Genomic DNA, 23,112 nt, shown 5'->3' with positions numbered 1-23,112 from the left:
GTACAGTCATTTTTGCTGTGAATCCGTGTTGCTACAATCACACCTTGAATTCCCCGAAAGAGCAAGTTGTCTTTGGCTGCTCTTTAAGCGCAACAAATGATCACAGATAGGCTGCTATCTGTAAATGGGTCCTAATTAGTACTGGGTGACCATGCGGTACTTTTGACCTCTCCAGATTCTTGCCCTTTACTCTATGTACCTCTTCTGAACTTCTACCTTTCATGGACTATTTATCCATGCCTCTCGTTTAGATGGTAACCCAACTGGTTAGGACCAATACCTGTGCATTCCAGTGAGGACCTTTATAATGTGGCTAATCCAGCTACATGAGTCAGGCTCCCCTCTGGGGGAGGTTGTACCTTAACTCCTTCAGGGCGCTCAGGCTCCACTCCGTCTAGTATGCAGCAATCTCAGGAAAGGATGAACGACGTTTCTAAGCCTGAAATGACATCCAAGTGGGAAGAAATGAATGGCATTTCTAGGCAGAAGCTACACACAGGGATCTTGTAACAATGGCCCGGTTTCCTCTATTCACTCAGCAAACACGGATGGAGTACACCATGTGCCCAGTTCTGGGCCAAAAAAAACTCATAAATTTCAATCCTTCGGTTCCCACCGCCACCCAGGTGAACAGGTAAAGGAAAATATTTAGAGATGTTTAAGATTGCTAGGAAGATTGTGAATACTTACTTACATTAGAGTGTAACAATGAAGTTACCATTTAGCAAGGTCTGAGTCAAACAGCAGGCTTGCCTCCCACAGATCCCCTACACACGGGACTTCAGCCAAACTGGCTACTTTGTTATCTCCGCCACTCCTCTCTTCTGGGGCTCTACAGCCTGACCTTTCCTTTACTTTTACCCGGAATGTCACCCCCACCTTCCTCCCACATCTACCCACCTCTGCTTGACCCATCAAAACCACACATACCCTGCAAGCCTTACCTCTTCCCTCCTCAGACCTCCCACAGTATTTAGGGGCTTATTAGATGCATTATAACAATTTGGGAACACAGCTTCCCTACTAAAGCCTGAAATTCTAGAACACAATAATCTCCCTTACCTATCTTTGCATACTTCAAAATGCAAGTTGCATCATATAATACATTTTGATTTAAAGCCTGAGTGCATGAAGGACATAATTAATTTAATTAACAAAACATTGAGAGATGTGGCTGGCTTAAAAGGTAATCCAAGTGCAAAGGCCAAAATAATTCACCCAAACACTTACCCTGTATTCCTTCCAGAGAATCCTCGGGGAGGGAGAGACCCACTTTTTAAAGGGCCATACACAGCACTAAACCTTATACATAATTTCTGGGAGCCAGCATGGGCCAGGGAGAAGCACTTGGGTGCTGGAGTCCTGCAGACCAAGGCCTCCAGCCCAGATCTTCCACTTACTGTGTGTATGACCCCAGGGAACTTAATTTACCAATTTAAGCTTTAGTTCCCCCATCTGCAAGATGGAGCCTCCTCACCCCTTTTCTTTTTCTACCTAATTGGGTTATGAGAATTACGTGTGTGTACGTAAAGTACCTAGTAGAAGGGCACTAGAAGGAACTAATGTTAGCCCCTCTTTCTCTCACCGGCCCCACTTATGTCACAGGGTATTTTTAATTTGCCAACTACATTTGAAGATAACAATACATTCTGAAAATAATGGTTTATAACAGCTGCCAGAGTGCATATGGGAACCAGGTGCCCACTCTGCCCATAGGTTTGTCCTCTGGGCTTCAGTTTGCCATAACCAAGGGCAGGAAGAGCGGTACCAGGGACCCTCATGTGCTTCACCACCACCTCAGGTCTGCCCTCGATGACTCTGGAGCCTCATCTCATCACTCAGAAGGATGCAGTCCGTATGTTCCATACCTTAAATCACTCCTGAAAGTTGATCAGACTCAGGCTGGCTTTACTTTTTTTTTTTTTTCTCTCCTTTGTAAAATTACCGTAATTACTGAACTTAGGAACGAAACTTCCTCTGTCAAGAAATAATCACATGACTTGGTTTGGGTGCTTTGGAACACGAGAAGGCAGTGCCCAATGGTGTGATTCCGTTCTGCTATGGAACTTGCAGCAGTCTTTATCCCCTGCTCCTATCGAGTTGTAATGTTCTCAACTGTGTCCTCAGCTTCTGGGAAATCCTGAAGATGGCCAAAGACGACTCCACCGTTCGTTGCTTCCAGGGCCTGCTGATTTTTGGAAATGTGATTATTGGTGTAAGTCATGAGTATTTTCCAGTAAATTCTGCTCTTCCTGTAATTATGATTTTAGATCAATCAAAAGTGAGAGTTTAAAGGAAAATAATGGTTAATGACTGGTTCTTTTCATCTTTCCTTCCTTTTAAGAGATATGTTAGTAAAACAGGCTAGCTAGAATTTAACTATATAAATAATCCTATATAACTATGTCATATATCAAAAGACCATGTGGGAAAAAAAGAGATATTTCCCTCCCAAGTTTAAAACACAAGAATCTAAAAGGAGCCATGCTAACCGTAGTCAGCGTCCAGGAACCCTCAATGCACATGCCTTGGTGTCTCTTTGCTATCCCCCCTTGGTCTGATTTCCATGGACTCTACTATTAAGGTTGTTGGGGACAGGTATTTACATCTTCCTGTGCTGGTCACACGGAGGCCGGTACTTGGACGTGAGAGTAGCTCAGAGGCCAGGCTGTGGGGGTGGAGTGTGGTGAGAGCACTTGGAAGTCAGGATCGCTGGCTCTGGGCCCAGCCCTGCTGCTGACTCTGCGTGACTCTGGACAAGTCATTGCCTTTCAGGGCCAAGATCCTTCATCTACAAAATCCAGGAGGCAGGAAAGATAGCCATCAAGGTGTCTTCCAGCTCTAATGTTCTGTGGTTCTCTGGCACTGATAAACGTGACCAGGGCCAGTTTAAATATTACAATCCAGGAATTTGGGCAGCGGGCAGTGGGAACGGGAGTGAGAGATTATCTTCATACAAGAAGTCATTGTTTGAGTGGTTCATGCCCCAAGGGTTTTATAGATGGTCTGAAATTGTCTGGGTCTCCCCTCAAAGAGATAAGATACAGTGAAACGTGGAAGGAGGCGTGAAACCAATTCACAGGATGGAAGGAGCTGTTTGATCTCCTGGCAACGAGGAGTTTGTCAGTTGCTTAAAGCCTATGCAGGGGACAGAGTTAGTCTCTCTTACCACTCCCCCACCCCCAACTCCATCCCTTCCCCAACGCTGCTGTCCTGGCTGCCAGCCTGATAGAACCCCCTCTGCCCCCAGATGTGCGGCATCGCCCTGACCGCAGAGTGCATCTTCTTTGTATCAGACCAACACAGCCTCTACCCACTGCTTGAAGCCACCAACAATGATGACATCTATGGGGCGGCCTGGATTGGCATGTTTGTGGGCATCAGCCTCTTCTGCCTGTCTGTCCTCGGCACTGTAGGCATCATGAAGTCCAACAGGAAACTTCTTCTGGCGGTAAGACCTTAAAACTCTCCACATTTCTCTCCTGGACCAGTTTTGGTGGATTGTTTCTTCTTGAGCACTGGGCTCAGGGTTTTCAGTGGGGTAGATGGGAATAGACAGGGCCAGGTGAGGGGTGAGTAGAGGGGAAGACCCTCCCTGCCTTGAAGATGGTCCATATGGGCGCTAGGATGCTCCCCTCTATTGGAAGTCCAGAAGAGTCCAGTACAGAGAAGCCAAAAGGGGGACACCTGGGGGTCACCTGTTGGGTATTTTGCAGATCTTTGCTTCTCTGACTGGTGTCTGCCTGGGCCCAGCAGTTACAGCCAGGAGCTACACAGGCCAAAGGAGAGACATAGTGAGAACTTGATCATTAGATATTTTTCTCTTGAGAATAAGTAGTTTCAAATATCATTTTAATAGTAATCAAGCATTGATATTTTAGGATATAAATCACAAAATATACATGAATTTTTAAGAGAAAGCATGAGACTTTTTAGACATTTTTGAGCTCATGGCTGCTGATTTTGTGGGATGGCCTACACTTCTCATTTCATGCATTCACTCTGCTTTTCAGGGACTCTAGAAATCCTTGATGGGCACCATGTGGAGAACAGCTTCAGTTCCCACATGCCTGTAGAGGCTCTAACTCTGTGCACCCATAGCGGGGAGTCTTCTACAACAACGTGCAGACAGCAGGTTGTGCCCTGCCTTTACAGATGGGAATAAATTTGCAGCCAGCCGGGCTAAGAACCCACTGTTCTGAACTTCTAAACTTCTTTAATCAGGTCTAAACTTCTACTCCCTTCCCCCATGCTCAGGACAGCCGTTTCTCACCCTGTGATGGGGCCCCACCCCCACTCCCTACCCTGAAATAACTCTCCTAGCCAAAGGCTGCAGGACCTGAGTTCCGCCTTCATAGAACGAGTCCAGCAAGCTAAGGTGTTTGTTGGTTTGCTTTTCCTGTGAACTAACATCATCCTGGTACCCAGGGAATGTAGAATATTTACATTCTCTGAGTCTTTAGTGTGAGTTGGTTCCAGGGCAAAAGCATCCACTTTCTTAGGGTGGGGAAAGGAATGCAGGGAAAGGTAAAGAAGGAGCAGGTGTCCTTAGAGACGAGCTTCAGCTGCATCCCAGTCTCACTCTGGGCCAATCATGTGCATCTGGCACAGCCAGGAACATCCTTCACCATGCCAGGCAAGGAGATGCAGCAGCACACCCTCCACGCGGCTGGAGGAGAAAACACCTGCACCCGTGCCTCCTATCTGGAGTGTCTCTAAGGAGGTTCTGAGCCTCTTTAAATGGTGCCAGCAAAGCTCTCAACAAAGAGCAAGGCGGCGGCTAATACAGCCAGGGACCATGTTATGGGGCCTCTGAAGGGGCTCCTGCTGCTGACTGGGAATTAACAGCAGCCAAAGCCTTTTTCTGGACGGAATGGTTACGGCCGCAGAGGGTGGGGCTCTGAGAACCGCCCCCGCCCGGGGAGGGAGACCCGTTTCCCCTGCGCTCCTCTGCTAACAGGGCCACAGCATCCCTTCTCCAGAAGAACCCGAGGACCATGAGCGTATGTGCGAGGCTGAGGACAGCAAAGACAGAACTCTTGCAGATAGTCCCCGTCCCAGATCCAGAGGTCATTTGTCCTTCAGATATTTTCCAGCCATAAATAGGGGCAGTGTGTTGTGGCGGCATCACGTGCGCAAGCGCACCCCCGGCCCAGCCACGAAACACACGACGCACTGTTTCACTCAGCGTACCTGATGCACCTGGAGTGGGAGGGAGTGAGGGAAGATGCTGGTGAAAAGCTGTGTACCTGGAGGCTGCCTGGTCCTCTCTGATGAGACTGGGCATTGTCAGGAGGGAAGACGGATATCAGATACAGCCCTATTCATCTTTTTCTGACCTCGGTAATCCTAAATGTTCAGTAAACCATACAAAAGTGTCTCCCAATGAGGGGGAGTTATGAGGCTCTATATAGTGTCTGATACACCATGACTCTCTTGCCAGCCATTGAAAACACACACACACACACACACACACACACACACACACACACACACCCCAGTTCATTCTCTTGTATGTTTTTCCCAGTTAAAATGGAAATGCAGGGTACTGAACTGAGAAAGCTCTGTAATCAATCGTCACTTGTTCTCTGGAGAAAGGAGAGAATTGAGCTGATGAGCACCTAGCACCAAGTCTGGCTCCAACCAGCTGATGGATGAGGGTTTGTTGAATAATTATGTAAATGATCAGATAATTATATTCAGGTGAATGTGCTGCAGAAAACATAACAATGATTTGTTAAAAAAAAAAAAATCTCTCTTTGGAGGTAGATGTAATTTTTGTATTCCATTTGTTTCCCTTTCAGTATTTCATTCTGATGTTTATTGTATATGGCTTTGAAGTGGCATCTTGTATCACAGCAGCAACGCAACGAGACTTTGTGAGTACAGCCTCAAAACGCAGCACAGAAACGACCGTATAAATTATCATTACCATCATAACAATATAATAACTGACACATGTTACGTCCTTGCCCTGTACCAGGCATTGTCACAGGCACATTAATAATAAACATGTCATTTTACTCCTCATAATAACCCTGTGAAATAGGTGTTAACCCTATTGTCACTTTATAGATAAAAATAAAATGAGACTTAAAAAGTAAAGTAACTTGTTCGAGGTCACGCAGCTGGTAAGTGAAAGGGCAGAATCCTGAGTCCAGGCCATGTGGCGCCCAGGGCCCAGGCTTGCACCGCCATGCTCTTCACTACTCTGCCGCAGCCACTGGCCCTCCATCAGTAATCCTGCTAAGGCAGCATCCCAATCCTGCATCCTGCTTTGTCTCCTTTTTCCATCCTCTGGCCTAGGCCCCCCTAGAATGCTTGTCTACCCTTGTCTCACCAGGAATTCTTTGGAGATGGGGGTCTTCTCCCTACAAGGGGGACTGCAGCCACCCGGAGCACCCCACCCCCACCCCTCCTCGGTGCCTCCGAGCTCAGTTTTACTCCAGCAGACAGTGTTCAGTGCCCCCAGCAACATGCCGAGCAAATCGCTTCGCCTCCTTGAGGATTAGTGTGCTAACTCTTCCCCCGCGTTGCCTCCTCCCACCGCAGTTCACACCCAACCTCTTCCTGAAGCAGATGTTGGAGAGGTACCAAAACAGCAGTCCTCCAAACAACGATGACCAGTGGAAAAACAATGGAGTCACCAAGACCTGGGACAGGCTTATGCTCCAGGTAACGCCTGCAGGTGTGGGGAGGGGCCGTTCTGCACCTAGACCAGTATCCAGGGGTGTGTGGGTGATTAGGAGTGAAGTCAAAGTGTAGGGACCACAGCCTCCAAAGGGGCTTCCTTCACAAAGAGACTTGACACACGCAAGTTCGTCTGTTCCTCGCATTTACTGGCAAGGACTAGGGGGTGTACACATGACTCAGTGGGACCCCTAGATCTATACTGTATTTTAAGCTGTGATGTTGATTAACTTCCACTTGTAGAGAAATGACATTGGTAAGACATTTAGATTAATCACACACTCTGCTCTTAGAACTCAGGCATCACGTACATTTAAAAAATGTTGCCTCCACCCCAGAATGAACTCAAGTGGCAATTATTGTCTATTTTGCTTGTTTAGTGCCTTTTCACACCTGTAGGCTAGTCCTGTCAGGGACCGTGGACTGTGGTTTGATTTGATCACCTGTTTTTCTCTAATTGGTGGTCCTAACCTTATATTCAAATTTACCTCAAATGCTATCAAAAGTACACGTCTGTCAGAATACCCACTGTCACCTCTACACTGCCGAAAGCATGTAAATAAGTTCTTGTCCCTGCATGAGACCTCATCTGACACAACTCTCACGCTGCCCCCGCAACCCCCACTGTGGCTCAGTCCATCACAGCAAATCCCCCTATAACCCCCGCCCCTTCTTTGAACTCTCTTCACCCTCTATCTCCTAAAATTTCCTTCATTTGGTCTAATATTCCTGTTCTATAGTTTTTTAGCCCATGAAGACCTCCAATGTATTGGCCACTTTTTCACTTCCTATCGCACTTCTAAGTCAAGTATTTTTTCCCCTCTGTTAGCAAAGAACTAAGCTTTTCAAATGAAAACGTGAATGGTCACACATTTGAAATGTCCACTTACCAACTTTTTAAAGCCCAGTCTGAAACATGTCTGGTTCAAACTTCACCACTTCCCCCCAGGATGCTCAGGTCAAATTACAGAATGATTGTTTTCTTTAGTGAGATACTTTCCATAATCCAGTAGCAAAACAGGCCATGCTTTTAAGATAGTTGTTGTATCACCAAGTTTGTTGAATATATTTATCCTGCAAGTTGAGAAATGCCGTAGTTTTCCTTTCTTCGCTTGAAATATTTTAGGAGAATTTATATACTGGAAGGAAATTGATATGAATTGTGTATTATCCTCGTTCCTCAATTCTATCCAGAGTGATATAAGCTGTATGTTAAGTGATCTTCCTTTCCTGTGTAGAGACATAACCGTGTGCCACACGTTTAGTTCTTTTTTCCAGTTTATTTCCCCCATTCTAAAAATAATACATAATTGCTCAGAAAATGTTAAAAATGTAGAAAAGTAAAACAAGAATAATTACTCATAATTTCTTCACCACAAAAATTTTAATTTTCTTATTGTCAATTTGCTTACATGTAATACGAGAATAATTATAACTCTCTTGCATTATTGCATCAAGATATTAGTACTAATAATGATGGACAGTTTTGAGGGTTTACTATGGGCCAGGCGTTGTGCTAAACATGTTAAATGTATTAACTAAGTTATTCCTCACGCAGCTCTATGAGGTAGGTACTATATATGTCCCAATTTAGTTAAGGAAAATGAGGCTTAGAAAGTTTAACTTGTCAAAGCCTACAGAGCTCATTAATGGCCAGTAAGGTAATCAATGTATTTTGCAAACTCTACAATGTGATACTTTAAAACTACCTTCAGCTCTGGTTAGGGGATTTTTAGTAAATGTAAGATATGGCATACTTTGCATATCTTCTTTCTCCATAAAATCTCAGTTGCTACATTGGTGGCTCTAGCAAGGATCATGGAAGAGAATTTTGTCTCTCCCATGTGCTGACAGGACAATTGCTGTGGTGTAAATGGTCCATCGGACTGGCAGAAGTACACCTCTGCCTTCCGGGCTGAGAATAAGGATGCAGATTACCCCTGGCCTCGTCAGTGCTGTGTTATGAACAACCTCAAAGAACCTCTCAACCTGGAGGCCTGCAAACTAGGAGTACCTGGATACTATCACAATCAGGTAAGGCCTCGCTCCTCCAAAGATCTCCAGGAGGGTTTTCTGCTCTTCGTGAAGAAAATACTGGTTAATTGTAGGTAATAGTCTCTCACTAAGGAATTCTGCATCCTTTTTCCCAAACCATTTGTTGGTAAAACCTTCTCTGTTAGTAAAATGTAAATGCTAATCTAGGGCTGATCTGGGACGTTTTACATTTTAATAAAATGAGCAGAACGTGAGAATTGCAACAGCAAAGTCCGATGTTGTTTAAATGAAAACTATTTGTACAATGTATAGAATTGTTATTTTGAAAAATACTTACATCAACCAAAGATTTGCCCTTTCTTTGCAAAATGTAAATTGAAAGGGATGATACACAAAAGGAACGTTTTGCCAGTTCCAAAGCGGTGGCAACTGCTGAGGGTAGATGCAGCAATGATACGTCCACCTTCCTTATTCAGTGGTGATGTAGGATAGTCTTAATAAAATATTAGATTGGTGATTTGGGTAGAAGCTAATTCACATACAAGCAGTTTTTGAAAAAGTGTTTCTGGCCTGATGAGGCTATGATGATTGTGAAAACTAGTATTTATTGAGTACTTATCAAATCCAAGTGCCATAGAGATATTAATTCATTTAAGGCTCAGTGGGTAGCGCCACTTTGATCCCTATGTTACAGAAGAGGAACTCAGATACAGAGATGCTAATGAGTGCCTTGCCCAGGGTCATGCAGCTGGAAAGTGGAAGAGTCAGAATGCAAATGCTGGCAGCCTGGCTCCAGAGCCCAGACACAGGCCAAAAAAGAACTTGGTAACAGTCCCCAAAAGCCCTGAAGAGAATCCTCAAGCACTTGGAGTCAGCCTCTGAAACGCTTACACTGCTGTTCGAATTCCTTTGAGGAAAGCTAGTTGTGTCCCAGTACTTTAAGTAACTAAGAAATGCCAGGCTCTTTAGTCCTGGGGGAAATAATACAAAGTGCATGTTCAGAATGAAGGACACAGCACTGCTGGTCATGGTGCCACCCCTGGAAGCGTGCCTGGACTAGGATTGGTTGCATTAATTTGGAAAAGGACATGGGAGGGACATAGATTATTTTGCAGAGTTGTTCAAAGCAACCCTCATTTAGCCTTTTAGCAGCGTTGTTTTGGTATCATTTTAATTAGTTATCTTCAGCCTGCTAAAAAAATTAAATGTATTGCCTATAATCACGATATGCAATATAATGATCACTCTGAGGAATACTAAAATGCTTTTAGTATTTCAGCCTTGGAACTAGCCCATGCAGACCTGTCTTGATTGGACTGTAATTTTATACAAATTGTATCATGTCTTTGAAAGAGACCAAAGAGAGTGTTTGCCATCAGATAATTGGTTTATTTCACAGCCACACTATTTTCCCGCAAGCATAGAACATTCTAGTAATGAGGGACCTCTCCGCTCCTTTTGACACCTTTGTCACACCCTCCCTAACCGTCCTTGGCCTCACTAACCCCTCTACCCACTAGCTACACCACAATTACAAATTCATGTCACTCAACCGTAGTCCCACACCAAATTCCTGCATCCTGAAATTCCTCCCTGTCTCTGACCCCCTGTGCTCCTACCTTCTCAATCTCACTCATCCTTCACCCCGACATAATCTCTGATCTCCTCATCATTCCCACTTCTCTCTACCCTGGTCTCCCAGGTTCCCTCACGCCCCCATTCTCTGCGAGTTACAGGTCCTGCTAATTCTCCTATAGCAATCCTGTTCAACAAAGCAAAGTGTGCCACCGCAGTACCTCATATGCTTTACTTCTATTATTGCAGTTGATACCTTGAAATATAATTATTTGTTTGCAAGCCTATTTTCTCTATGAGTCTCCTTGAGGGCCATGCATCATTCAATTCTGTATCTTCAGTACTTAGCATGATGCCTGGCACGAAGCAGGCATCAATCAATGTTTGGTGGGTCAGCAAATGAAGAGGTAAATGACTTTTTCACATCCACATGGTAGCTTTTCGAGATCTGCAATGCACAAAAGAAGGCTAACAAAGTTAGGGAAGTTGTCATAAGTGTAGTAACAATAGAAACCCACCAGAATGTCACATAGCACGTCAGATGCAAACATATACATTCTTCCATCATGGTTCATCTGCCCACAAAATGCTATGTGCAAATTCTGATCACTACCCCTCAAGAACATTATGAGACTAAGGAAATGAAGGTAAGCCCCACTACAATGAGAAAACAGCATCATGAAAGGCACTAAATGAGAAGAGGTGAAGAACTGGGGCTTTTGTCTGAGCTTCATGAGGGCAAGACCCATTTCTGCCTTGTCACAGCTGAATGCCCAGCCCAGTGCCTGGCACCTGGCGTAAGTGGGCTTTTATACATATTTTTGGACAAATGACCACCTCCCAGGATTGTCAGGGGGATCAAGTGAGTGACGGATATAGGAGTGTTTGGGAACCATCAAGGGTGTCACAAATAACATCGTTGTAATGCTTACTTCCTATCACATTCCATTCACCCTAAACAGGTGCCTATTTTGTGCCAGGCACTTGTTCTAGGTTCTAGAGATTCGACGGTGAGCAAGATAAAATCCCTGCCCTTGTAGTGCTTGCACGGTAGCATGGGAGACAGACCACAAACAAGTTACCAAACCAATACACAATAAATTCCAGGAAGCGATAAATGCCATGAGCAGAAATAAAGTAGGATAAAGATATAGAAAATGATGGGGGGGGTATTTTTCTCTATAGTTGTCATAAAAGGCTTTATTAAGATGACATTTGCACAGAGTTTGAATTAAGTGAAGAAAGTAGGCCCTCTCTTAAGGAAGATTGAAAAAGAGAGTTCCGAACAAAGGAAGCAGCAAGTGCAAAGGCCCTGAGGTGGGGGCTCTTAGCTTTTTTGGAGGAACATCCAGGCAATCTGTGAGGCAAGGCTGGAACAAGTGAAGGAAGAGTAAGAGGCAAGCGTGAATCTAGATTTTGTAGGGCCTGAAGCTCATCAGATTTGTGGGGAGGGGTTCTCCTTAGGAAAAACAATTTAAAATATGCATACAAAACTAGGTACAGGGCTTTGAAGTGGTCTTGCAGGTAAGCAGCCCTAAGCCCAGGCTCATTAGCTTTGCAGTGAAACAGCCTCTGCTAGTGTCAGCTGGGGTGGAAGAGAGAAGCAGGGCAGTATCATACAGCACCTGGTAGCCATCGTGAAGACAGAATTTCATTTTAAGGGTGGTGGGAAGCCTTCAGAGGGTCTTCAGCCGGAAGGTGAAGTGACCTGACATGCTTTACAAGGTTCCCTCTGGCACTGTACGAAGACTAGCAGGGCACCAAGGGTGGACTCGGGCCTCAGGGAAACCAGTCAGGAGAGGATTGCAGGAATCCACCTGAAGTGAAGCCATGGTGGACCAAGATGGTAGCAGAAAGTAATGTGTTTGGATTTGAGATATGTTTTAAACCCAGAAGGGTTTGCTTAAGAGAAAAACAGTTAAGGATAATTCCAAGATTTTTCATTTGAGCATCTAGGTGAGTGGAGGTGTCAGGGAGATGGAGAAGAGTAAATGGGGGAGAAATCAAGGCATACGTAGCAAAGGCAGGGCATACGAGTGGATGAACAGGGACTGGGGCAGGGTTAGAAAGGACAGAACTGTCTACGGCCATACCACCCTGAACGCGCCAGATCTCGTCTGATATCGGAAGCTAAGTAGGGTCGGGCCTGGTTAGTGCTTGGATGGGAGAAAGGACAGAACTTCAAGCAGCCAGCTGTAGACCCTGGGCAGGTCCTATACTTCAAGGTCAGCCTTTCTAAGACATTTCTCTCTGGATCTCAGTGGTTCATAGAACCTGCCTGGTCATTGCATTTCCTAGGCATTCCTGTGATTCCAAGGGCTTTAGTAGAGGTCGCTCAGATGGCAGGTCTAGTCCTGTGGGTGTGTTATCACTCCAGAACTTTGCATAGAGACTGGAAAAGAATGTGCTACACATAAAACTTACCAGGTTATGGCATGCATGAATGAATGCCTTGATGAATAAAAAATGAATCTCTCTTTTGCATACACACCATGGCTCTTCTAGAATCTTATAAAGATGTGTTGAAATGTGATGTCAAATAAGAATTTAGAAAGCATGGTGTAGGAGTTCCTTTAATGATTAAAAAATAAAACCTCGAATTTTCATTAACTGGAAGCACCTTTATTGAAAAACAAATCAAATAGTGACCCTGCCCTCAAACAAATCACCAATAAAATCTTTGGGGAGAGGAAAAAACCCTCAAATTTTATTAAGAATACATTTCTACATATTCAATATGAGAAAAATATTATGCTAAAATAGCAATACCTCAGTTAGTTAGATTGAATGAAAAAAAACAAGTAAATATGATATAGAATAGCTGTTCATCAGGATCATTCCTATTTCTGTGCAGAGCACAGTTAACACCTGGCTGTCCACAGGGATGTAGAAATAGCCTGGTCATGTTAAACTGGACTTTGGAGAGGCATTGATGCAAATCAGCTTCCCACCCATCTCTTACATCTTTTATTCTGGTCCCTTTCATGCGGATTTGGAATCGCCCACTCTTCCAGGGCTGCTATGACCTGATCTCTGGACCAATGAACCGACACGCCTGGGGGGTTGCATGGTTTGGATTTGCCATTCTCTGTTGGACGGTGAGTGTTTCCCATCGCATGTTTTATTTCTGAGAGAATAGTGATAAGAAGAGAACTTGAGATTGCCCCTGGTTAACCCAAGCACACTAGACTGTCTAGAAACAAAACCTCAGACTTGAGGGCTAGTCGGCAAGCTGCTGGCACCAGGGCAAGGACAGTGGATTCCCTCAGGAGGTAGGGCGTGAACTTCCCCTACCAACCAGATCCTTCTCTGGCTGACTGAGATGCACTTGTGTCTTCCTCCATTGCTCCAGACCTCATAAACTCATTACAAGTAGATATCGAAGACTGTCATCTCTCTAGATGCCTCCTGCCCAACTCTAACCTGCCTCCCTCCATCCAAAGAGCTGCTTTCACCAGTCTCACCTTGTCCTTCTGCCCACGTTATCTGATGCATGTGCAGCAAGGAGGGCAGAATGGTGGGTCTCAGCCCTAAATGCACATTAAAACCTCATGGGGGAGCTTGGGGGAGAAAAGCATACCTGAACCCCAACCTCTGAGATTCAGATTTCAATTGATCTAGGGGCAGGACCCAGATCTTTTTTTTTTTTCAAGATGATTCTAATTTGCTGTCAGGATTAAGAGCCATTGCATTCAGGAAACAGCCCCAAACTTTTGGTTTCAGAACCCATTTACACTCTCTCAAAAATTATTGAGGATTCCAAAAAGCTTTTGTCTATGGGGGGCTGTATCTATTGATATCTACCCTGTTGGAAATTAACACAGAATTGTTTTAAAATATGTGTTAACTCATTTAAAATAACAATAACAAACTATTTACATGTTACTATTAAGAATATATTTCTGTGGGGAAAAAAAGTGACTATTTTCCCAAACAAAAAGATAGAAAAGTGGCTTTTTTTTTTCTTTTTTACATTTTTGAAAGTTTCTTCAATGTCTGGCTTTAATAGAAGACAGCTGGCTCTTCACATTTCATCTTTATATAATCTGTTATAATATGTTGCTTAGGTCGAAGGATTTGAAGGAAATCCATCCTACACACTGATATGCAGTTGAAAAAGAACAGAAGTGTTTTGGCAGCCTTATCTGAAAATAATTGTGAATACTCTTCTTTGGTACTACACAAAACTTGACAAGTAGTAGTTTTTTAAAGGTTAGTTGCAATATGAAATCTGAAACTTTGTCAAAGAACTTTTAGGACTCTGTTACATTAAAATACATTACATTGGTTCGTCTTGCAGTTTGCATAAATCTTTTACCCATTCATGATTCTATAACATCATTCATTAGTCACTTGGGATAATATTGGCTTACTGTGTGACAGGATGGACTCAAGAGTCACCTTTGCCCCTGGGATGATGCTTAAGGCAAGATTATTATTAAAAATGCAGTGTCACCTAAGCCTGAATGAATCTAACATCATTTTTGCCCCAGTACAAGATGTTTCTAAAACAATTCCTTATTTATTTTTCTTTTTTCTTTTTTCTTTGTATTCTAGTTTTGGGTTCTCCTGGGTACCATGTTCTACTGGAGCAGAATTGAATATTAAGAGTAAAGTGTAACCACCATACCACTCCCCCCAGTGACTCTGGATTTGGTGCTGGAACCGGTGTCTCCTAATTTTCCACTTTTGTGCTCCCCGGGAACGTATGCGTTCTTCCTCAAATTGCCAAGTCACTTGGTATGGAGTTTCTTTAAGCTGTCAAGACTCATGAAATTCTCACTACTAGTGATTTCACCCTGATCTTGGATTCTGCAACATTATTACAGACTGTAGGAAAAGGAGAGTTTAGAATAGTAGATGATAACTATTCCCATCTCTGTTTATTTTTAATCTGGGGGCACAAAGACATTCACAGGAACCTGTCTTATCATAGCAAGCCAAGTTTGTATTTGCACAGCACATTTGCCTGTACTTCTCACTGCTTTCTAAAAGAAACTTTCAAAGGCTTTCATTCGTCTCAGTATTGTCCAGGTGAGAGAACTAAGGAAACGATTGCTGAAATATGTTGGGCTGGCCAAAAAGTTCATTCAGGTTTTTCTGTAAGATGTTATGGAAAAACCTGAACAAACTTTTTGGCCAACCCAGTACCTTTTGCCTTTTTTCTATGGTGACTCCCATCTACAGAGACTCAAGTGATTCTCTTAGTGTCACGTTGGGCTCCTTTTATTCTCCAGGACAATGCCTGATCTTGAGCTAACAATGGTTGAAATGTCCTCTTGACATTGCAGAGTGACAGGTGTTAATAACATCAATTCTCCCACTAATTAAAAGTATGTGGATTCTTGAGGACAAAGGAGGGAACTGTTATATATTTACCAATTTCAACCTAAAGCCCTTTTCAAACGGGAAGAAGCAAGCCAGCTGGTAGGTGATTTATGGTGGTTTTGTTTTCTCTTCTGATCTGTGTTTCCTTTTGTGATCCTCAAGGAAGTTCTTATAACAACATTTGTTTGTCTAGTCATAAATAAAGAGGACTTTTAAATATGTTCACTTTCTTTTCTTTTTACCAGTGTCATAATTGGTTACATAAGAGGCTAGCAAAATGGGTGTTCCAGCAGAAGAGCTTAGTAGGCTCACAGGAATTAAAGTTTAGGAGATGGAAAATGCAGTAAGTGTGGCCCCCTGCTGAATCCCGGGTAACCCTGCTGTACAGTTAAATGGCTGGAACTCCCAAGTTTACTTTAACTTTTTGCTCCTGCTACACTTTGTCTAGAAGTGGGGATGGAGCTGCCACTCCTCCAGTCCCTTCCATCTGCATCTCTGACTCCAACTGCTCAATTGTGTCCCCTATGAAGAAAATGTACCTGTCACTTCAGGCCCTACTCCCAGCCTACTCAGTCACATGGAGTGGCCCAGTTCCAGGCCTCCACCCAGGTTCCTGAGCATCAGGCTGAGCCCCGGGGCAGGAAGGAACAAGGAAGAGGGGAGGTGCCTCGGCCTGCAGTAAAGCTGGAGGCAGCAGCCGGACCCCTGATTCCCAGCACAGGGAGCCAAAGGCTCATTTCTATCACATGACCAGCTTGCCTCTCCCCTGCCTCACTTCCCTCTCCAGGACAGGGCTTCAGGTGCCAGGATAAATGATACCTGCACTTGGCCGAAAAGTCTGTGGTCTTTTTGAAGCGAGGAGGAGAGGAAAGAGCTTACTCTGGGCAAAGGTTTGAAGCACCTCTCTCCCATCTCCCTGTTCCTCCTCTCTCACGTGTTCCGGTGCCTTTTCCTTCCACTGCTAACTGGATTTTCCAGTGCCCTCACGCCTGAGCAAATCCTGTCCCAGACCCACTCTTTCCTTCCCCTCCAAGGCTTCAGAGCTTCAAAATTCGCTCTCCCTACAAAATTCCATTCTTCTGTGACTTGATCTCAGCTAGGTTACAGGAAAGCCTTTTTGCAAACTAATTCATACTAAGGGGTGACTGACAGCTCGTCCCCACTCTCTTAATCTTCTCTGCAGATTTTTCCTTAATAACTGAAATTGATCTCGGTGGAATCCAACGCAGCAGTGGGAGCAGGAAAAATCTATCGTGGAGGAAGACGGCCCACCTGCCTCTCTACCAAGAAGTAACTAGGAAGAGAATGGGCCTTCCGTGGGTCAGTACCCTCTACCCCCTCTCCAGCTAGCTTCCTACCGAATAAGCCCCTGAACCCAGGTACACACTATGTGCACCCCCAGCAGCTGGGGAGGACACACCTTGCAGCTGAGACAGACCCAAGCCTGGGGATTTCCCTACAGAGACTCCAGCCATCCAGGACTCCTGTACGTCCTGCTACGGGGGTCTTCAGTTTAACCTCAGGGCAGCTCCCACTCTGCCCAGTTCCTGCTTCCATCCTCCCCACCTTCCCTGGAAGCCCAGCCTCGCCCCTTTTCCTTCTGCCTTCTGGGACAGAAGTGTGGCTCACGGTGAGATCCAAGCCACACTGTTCCGAGTGAGGGCCAGATCCAGCCTCACCAAGGCCCCTACAGCCCCCGCAGACCAGGGAGGGGAAGGGGAGCCAGAGAGCCTGCCTGGCTCTGGGTTGCTGGCGGGTTGCCGGGCTTGAGACACCCGCAGCCAAAACCATCTCGAGAAACCTCCCACTTCTCCAACAGGCCTGCTTATCGGGTGGGCAGAGGACAATCCCCACCTAACACCAAAACTGTGTCAGGCTGACTCTGGGGTAGGTTTTACATGACTGCAGTACCAGACAGGTCATCACGCTCCTCGGTTGGCTGTTTCCTCCCCAGAGTGTTACTCAGGCTCCCGGCAGGCTGTTTACTCTCTTTCTAGGAAGCCCACTGCTCATTTTTATCGGCCCTATAATTTTTTCCCACATCAGCTGGACTAAACAGGGACCGCTCCTATTGTAAGCAGCCGACCAGGTAGTTTCTGACTACACAGGAAGGAAAGAAGGGATAGTTACAGTCACGTGAGTCTGAAAGTTGAATCTCCTCTCAAACCCCTGTCCCCACGCCACCCCCACCCATCTGACTGACAAGCTGGGCTGTGGCTGAGGAATTGGAAACTCAGCTGCTTTCTCATTTCTATAGACTGAACAACCTCCTTTCTCCTGTGTCATTTCCCTTTCCTGTTGCACCTCACGCAGATCCTTATCAGCTCCTATATGTGAGACTGATCAAAAAAGCCCAGAGGAGACTAGTTGTAAGTTACTGAGTTTGCTTTCACATGTGACAGGTTTATCACAAGACTTGAATGGCCACATCCAATGAGGAGATCCAAAAACATCTCGGGGAAAGGTGCATTGCTGAGAAATGTATAGTTTCCAGGCCTTTCTCCAACCCACCCTCCCCCTTAGACCCTAACCAGCTCCCAAAACACACACACACACACACACACACACACACACACACACACACACACACCCCTCCTTTGAAAAAGACAAACAGCTAAATCTGGGGTGAAAAGAGATGGTGCCGTCATGCCCTACTTTCTAGTGGCCCCCACCCTGAGTTCCTCTTGAAAACAGAGCAGCCCCTGACATCCAGAAGCTAGCCTGGCACTCACAACTAAGCCGTTGCTATTCTCCTCCTAGATGTGAAAAATTCACAGAGTACCAGCCTCAGATAAGTTCACATAAAATGAGGCAAAGCGAGGCCACTTCATAATTCTGTCCAAGCACAAAAACAAGGTCACCGTGCCACCCACAAAATACCAAACACGCCCTTTTTTGCTAAAATAAGTGACTGCTACATGCTTACAATTACAGCTCTGTTCTTCCACGAGTCCCTCCCCGTGAGCAAAATGTGTTCATACACGATCACAGAACTGCCTCTGCTTTCTGACAACGTTCAATACCGAGCACGTCGTGCTGGCTTAGAATCTCCCCAGGTGACCCACCCCAAACCTAAGTGCTCTGATAGGTTCATCTGACTCCCGTCTCCTGAGACACCTCGAGGTTCCCCATGGTGTGTTCTCAGGGGCTTTTGCAATGAGTCAGGATCTGACTCACTTATCTGCAGGCGTGTCCCTGGGCGTCTTTGGTTGAAGGGCATAGACAATCTCCAAACAACTCTGCTCATCCTTAGTTCCTCCCTTTGGGCGTTTGCTGTTTTATCTGTTACCATGAAATGGTTAAGAATATGAACTCTGGAGTCAAAAACCTGGCTCCAAATCTCAGCTCTGCTTGACTTTGGCAAGTCAGCCTCTTGGAACCTGCTGCAGGAAGACAGGTCTCAAGAGGACTGGGAGGATTTAGTAAGATATGTACAAAGTGCATTAGAAGAGCTAACAGCCCATAGAAATACCAACAGGGAGTTATATCATAAATCTGGTCTGAGGATCTCTGCTTGGCCCGTAATCCCTGGGAACACGCCAACTAATATCATGTTACTTCAATTTACTGCAGCAAGCTTAGTGAGCAAGTACGCTGGTCCGAATTCACTGGCCCTCAAACAATAGCTATGAGTAATAGCCTTTCAGCAAAACTCCTACTCAATAGTGGAAGAATGTACTAGGGCATCAAGAGAAAGCATTTTAATGGATATATCTCAAGTTTTGTATATTATTTCCAGAATCCTAGCTACAAATGAGATCTCTGCCCTTGCTGCCTTCACAGAGAAATCTCATAATCTCCTGACTGTGATGTTCTGGGAGAAAAAAACAAGACACTAGAGTCAAAAGACTGGGTTCAAATCTTCTCTCTTCCACTTACCAACCTCGGGAAGTTACTTAACTTGAATCTGTTTTTTCTTTGCAGTACTACATACATAGCTATAGGACTATTAGAAAGTCAAAATTTAAAAACCAAGGAACACTGAAATACGGAGCAAGCATTCAATAAGTGTGCCCCACCCCTCACCAACCTCTCCACCAAGGCCCGAGATCTCTCTCTCTCTCTCACACACCCACACACCCCACCCCCACACATGTCTACAAGATTCAATTTTCTTTGAGTTTTCTACTTCAGCAGTTAGTTGTCAATGGAATAAGGGAGACTTACCTGTACAGGTGTGCTCCCTGGAGGCAGGGCCTGTTGGCCCCACCTCTGTGAGTATCTTTGAGAGACTGGTCTGGCCCTCTCAGTGGGCATAAGGTGGTCTTCAGTGTCCTTAAAACTAATGAAGGTGGCAATAGCTTAAACATTTAAGGCACTAAGGAACAAATGAAAAAAATGTTTGGAATGTGATGGGCAAGAAAGAACTTATGAAACGTTCCTGAATGTGCCCCATTTTGTGGGACACACCACTGGCTTTTGAGAGAGACTGTACATGTATAGGATGGGGAAAGTGGAGGTTTTTGGTCCAGCAGAAAATGTCTTTCCTCTCTTCTAAGGGTCCATTCACAGAACAGCTGGGACCCCAGGAAACTCCCTAGGGGCTTGAGTGGAGGTCAGGGGACAAAGGGCAGAAAAACCAGGGAGGGAGTCTAGTTAGAGACTAGATGAACATGGAATGCACTTTTTTTTAATTAATTTATTTCATTTACTTATTTATTGGCTGCACTGGGTCTTCATTGCTGCACATGGGCTTTCTCTAGTTGCGGTGAGCAGGGGCTACTCTTCATTGCTGTGGGCGGGCTCTTCATTGCTGTAGCTTCTCCTGTTGCGGAGCACAGGCTCTAGGTGTGTGGGCTTCAGTAGTTGTGGCATGTGGGCTCAATAGCTGTGGCTCGCTGGCTATAGAGCGCAGGCTCAGTAGCTGTGGCACATGGGCTTAGTTGCTCCACAGCATGTGGGATCTTCCCGGACCAGGGCTCGAACCCGTGTCCCCTGCGTTGGCAGGTGGATTCTTAACCACTGAGCCACCAGGGAATGCACTTTTGAGTCCAGAGGATACTAAACTTCTCTAGGAGCTAGGACAGGGTTGTAGAGTCAGGAAACCTTCCTTAAAGAATGTGAGAAGCCCAGGGACTTCCCTGGTGGTCCAGTGGTTAAGACTCAGTGCTTTCACTGCTGGGGCCAGGGTTCAACCCCTGGTTGGGGAACTAAGATCCCACAAGCTGCACAGCGTGGCGAAAAAAAAAAAAGAACAAGAGAAGCCCAGATGGAGGCAACATGATGTAATGGAAACTCCGCTTCCTCTTCTACCCTACTTATCTTGAATCAACAGGATCGATAGAGTATGTGTAAAAATGTCATAAAACCGTATAAGCACTATAAAAAGGAGTGGTAGTATAAGTGAGAAAAAAGCAATAAAAACTTTTAAAGTAGTGCACGCCTCATGTTAAGTACCTGCAGTGTCCAAACAGACTGTACCCAAATATTCCTCAGCAAGCGGAGTAGGTTTATCTACAAAACTCTGAAATTTCACCTCTTTGAGGCCAAACCGCTCAGCAGAACAAGCGGGCAGCCCCACACCTCCTGCCAGTCACGGGCTTCGATGCCCGTTGCAGGTACAGCGGCAGAGCAGGAGGATAAAGGTCAAAAAACAATCTTCCACCCCAAAAAGTTTCATAGTGAGTCATTTCAATGACTTGTACTTTACCTTGGTTGAAAGAATTACCTGAAGAATATCAATTGGCACAGAACAGTGGTTTTGAACTTTTAAAAAATTCACATGCCTTATTAATAGCTGAAAATACACAGGGAGTTCCCATACGGTACTAACTGTATGTTGTTTCCATTGAATGAGAAATTGTTCTCAGTGCGGAAGCTCAAATTCCTTGCACACACTATTCTCTTCCTTTCCCCTCCCCAACCATGACCAGGGACCCACAGCCTCCAAACTGGAAGCCCCGGCCTAGGCTGCTGGCAATTACAATAGTTCAGTCTGCATGAGATTATAATTAAGAAAACTGGGACTGTTAACAGATACACACTACTACACATAAAGCAGATACGCAACAAGGATTTACTGTACAGCACAGAGAATTATACCCAGTATCTCATAATAACCTATAATGAACATAATCTGCAAAAAAAAAAAAAAAAAAACCCTGACTCACTACACTGTAGACCTGACACTAACACAACAGTGTAAATCCACTATACTTCAATTTAAAAACTCCAGATGGAATGCTAGAGGAAGATGCTGCAGAGGAGACAAGAGGGTTGAGGGGGAAATAAGAAAACCATTATTATTTCTTTTCTAAATAAAGAAAAAAACCCGGTGTTTACTTGTCTCTCCTGGGTTAAAGGTAAACCAGGCCAGCCCCAGGTAAACCTGTCATGTCCACAAAATGCATTTTCCTTCCGAATTCTCTTTCCCCACTTGGGTGGTGACTGCTATCTTTTTGGAGGCCCCAAATCCTCCTATTCCCTCCATCTCCCTGTTTGGGAAGGATACTATTTACACTAACTGGCTGGCACTCATTCATGTTGAAGTGTAACAATTAAGTGTCACATAATAATGATGGATTGAGAACCTCTGGGGCACAGTTGCATAATACATGCTCAAGAACATCCACATCTAAATTGTTTGTGTCCATGCCCCTAGGCGAACAAATTAGTATTTCTGTTCTGAGCCAGTATCCATCTCCAATTACCTTACTTAGGTTATCCCCCCACGTCCCGGCCCCTCTCCCAGGAAGCGCAGCGGTACCAACCCAGTGCCACGGCCCCAACTTCTTTCCAAATCAAAGGCCTCAGGAGCCCTGGGCCCTGACTCCACCCCTTCCTATTCTCTTCCTATTCTCTCACCACCCAGGTGTGCCCCTGGGGCAGCCCTGCTGTACCCATCACTGATTGCAAGCACGCACAGGAGGATGAAGAGGACAAAAACGCAACTCAGGGACTTCCCTGGTGGTCCACTGGCTAAGGCTCTGCGCTCCCAACACAGGAGGCCTGGGTTCGATCCCTGGTCAGGGAGCTAGATCCCATGTGCCACAACTAAGAGGTCACATGCTACAACGAAGACCCAGCACAGCCAAATAAATAAAGCATTAAAAAAAAAAAAAGAACAACAGAAAAAAACACCCACAACGTGGCCCAAGAACCAAGGCACAGGGGCACCTGCCAAAGGCCTGGAGCTGGCTCGCAAGGCGGCTGTGCACAGAACAGGATGCAGCAACACAAGGATGAAGATGGGAGGGAGGGGGAGGGCTTGGCCACATCTGTTTTGTTTGTAAGCAGTAGGATTACTGACATGAATACATCTGGAGGCCTCACACTGGAACCAAGCAGGACCTCATGGGGCCTTCCTGGAAGGGACTCACCCCCATGTCCTCTGCCTGCCTCTTGTCTGTAGAGAAACTGTAGCCTGCTGCGCCTTCCCTGAGTTCCAAAGAGTAAATTTAATCAGAGAAGTGAGAAAATGCAGAAAGAAAGGAAAACAGTCTAACAAGACAAAATAATAATAGTTCAGCCATTAAACAAAGGCAAGGACCTTTAGTTCCTCCTCAAGGGCTGTAGGGAACATTC

General features: G+C 45.1%; 1 protein-coding gene across 1 annotated transcript; it reads left to right on the top strand.

Annotated features, from left to right (window-relative positions):
* The first annotated feature begins 2,146 nt into the window (after positions 1 to 2,146).
* Positions 2,147 to 14,868, top strand: UPK1B (uroplakin 1B). Its single transcript, XM_057697541.1, has 7 exons — positions 2,147 to 2,215; positions 3,251 to 3,451; positions 5,805 to 5,879; positions 6,553 to 6,675; positions 8,545 to 8,724; positions 13,275 to 13,358; positions 14,818 to 14,868. Exons 1-7 carry the CDS (start codon positions 2,147 to 2,149, stop codon positions 14,866 to 14,868), a joined length of 783 nt encoding a protein of 260 aa, XP_057553524.1.
* Positions 14,869 to 23,112: the final 8,244 nt, after the last annotated feature.

Source organism: Hippopotamus amphibius, chromosome 10, assembly GCF_030028045.1.
Source record: "Hippopotamus amphibius kiboko isolate mHipAmp2 chromosome 10, mHipAmp2.hap2, whole genome shotgun sequence".
NCBI lineage: Eukaryota > Metazoa > Chordata > Mammalia > Artiodactyla > Hippopotamidae > Hippopotamus > Hippopotamus amphibius.
This window is presented reverse-complemented; position numbering and strand designations above follow the sequence as displayed.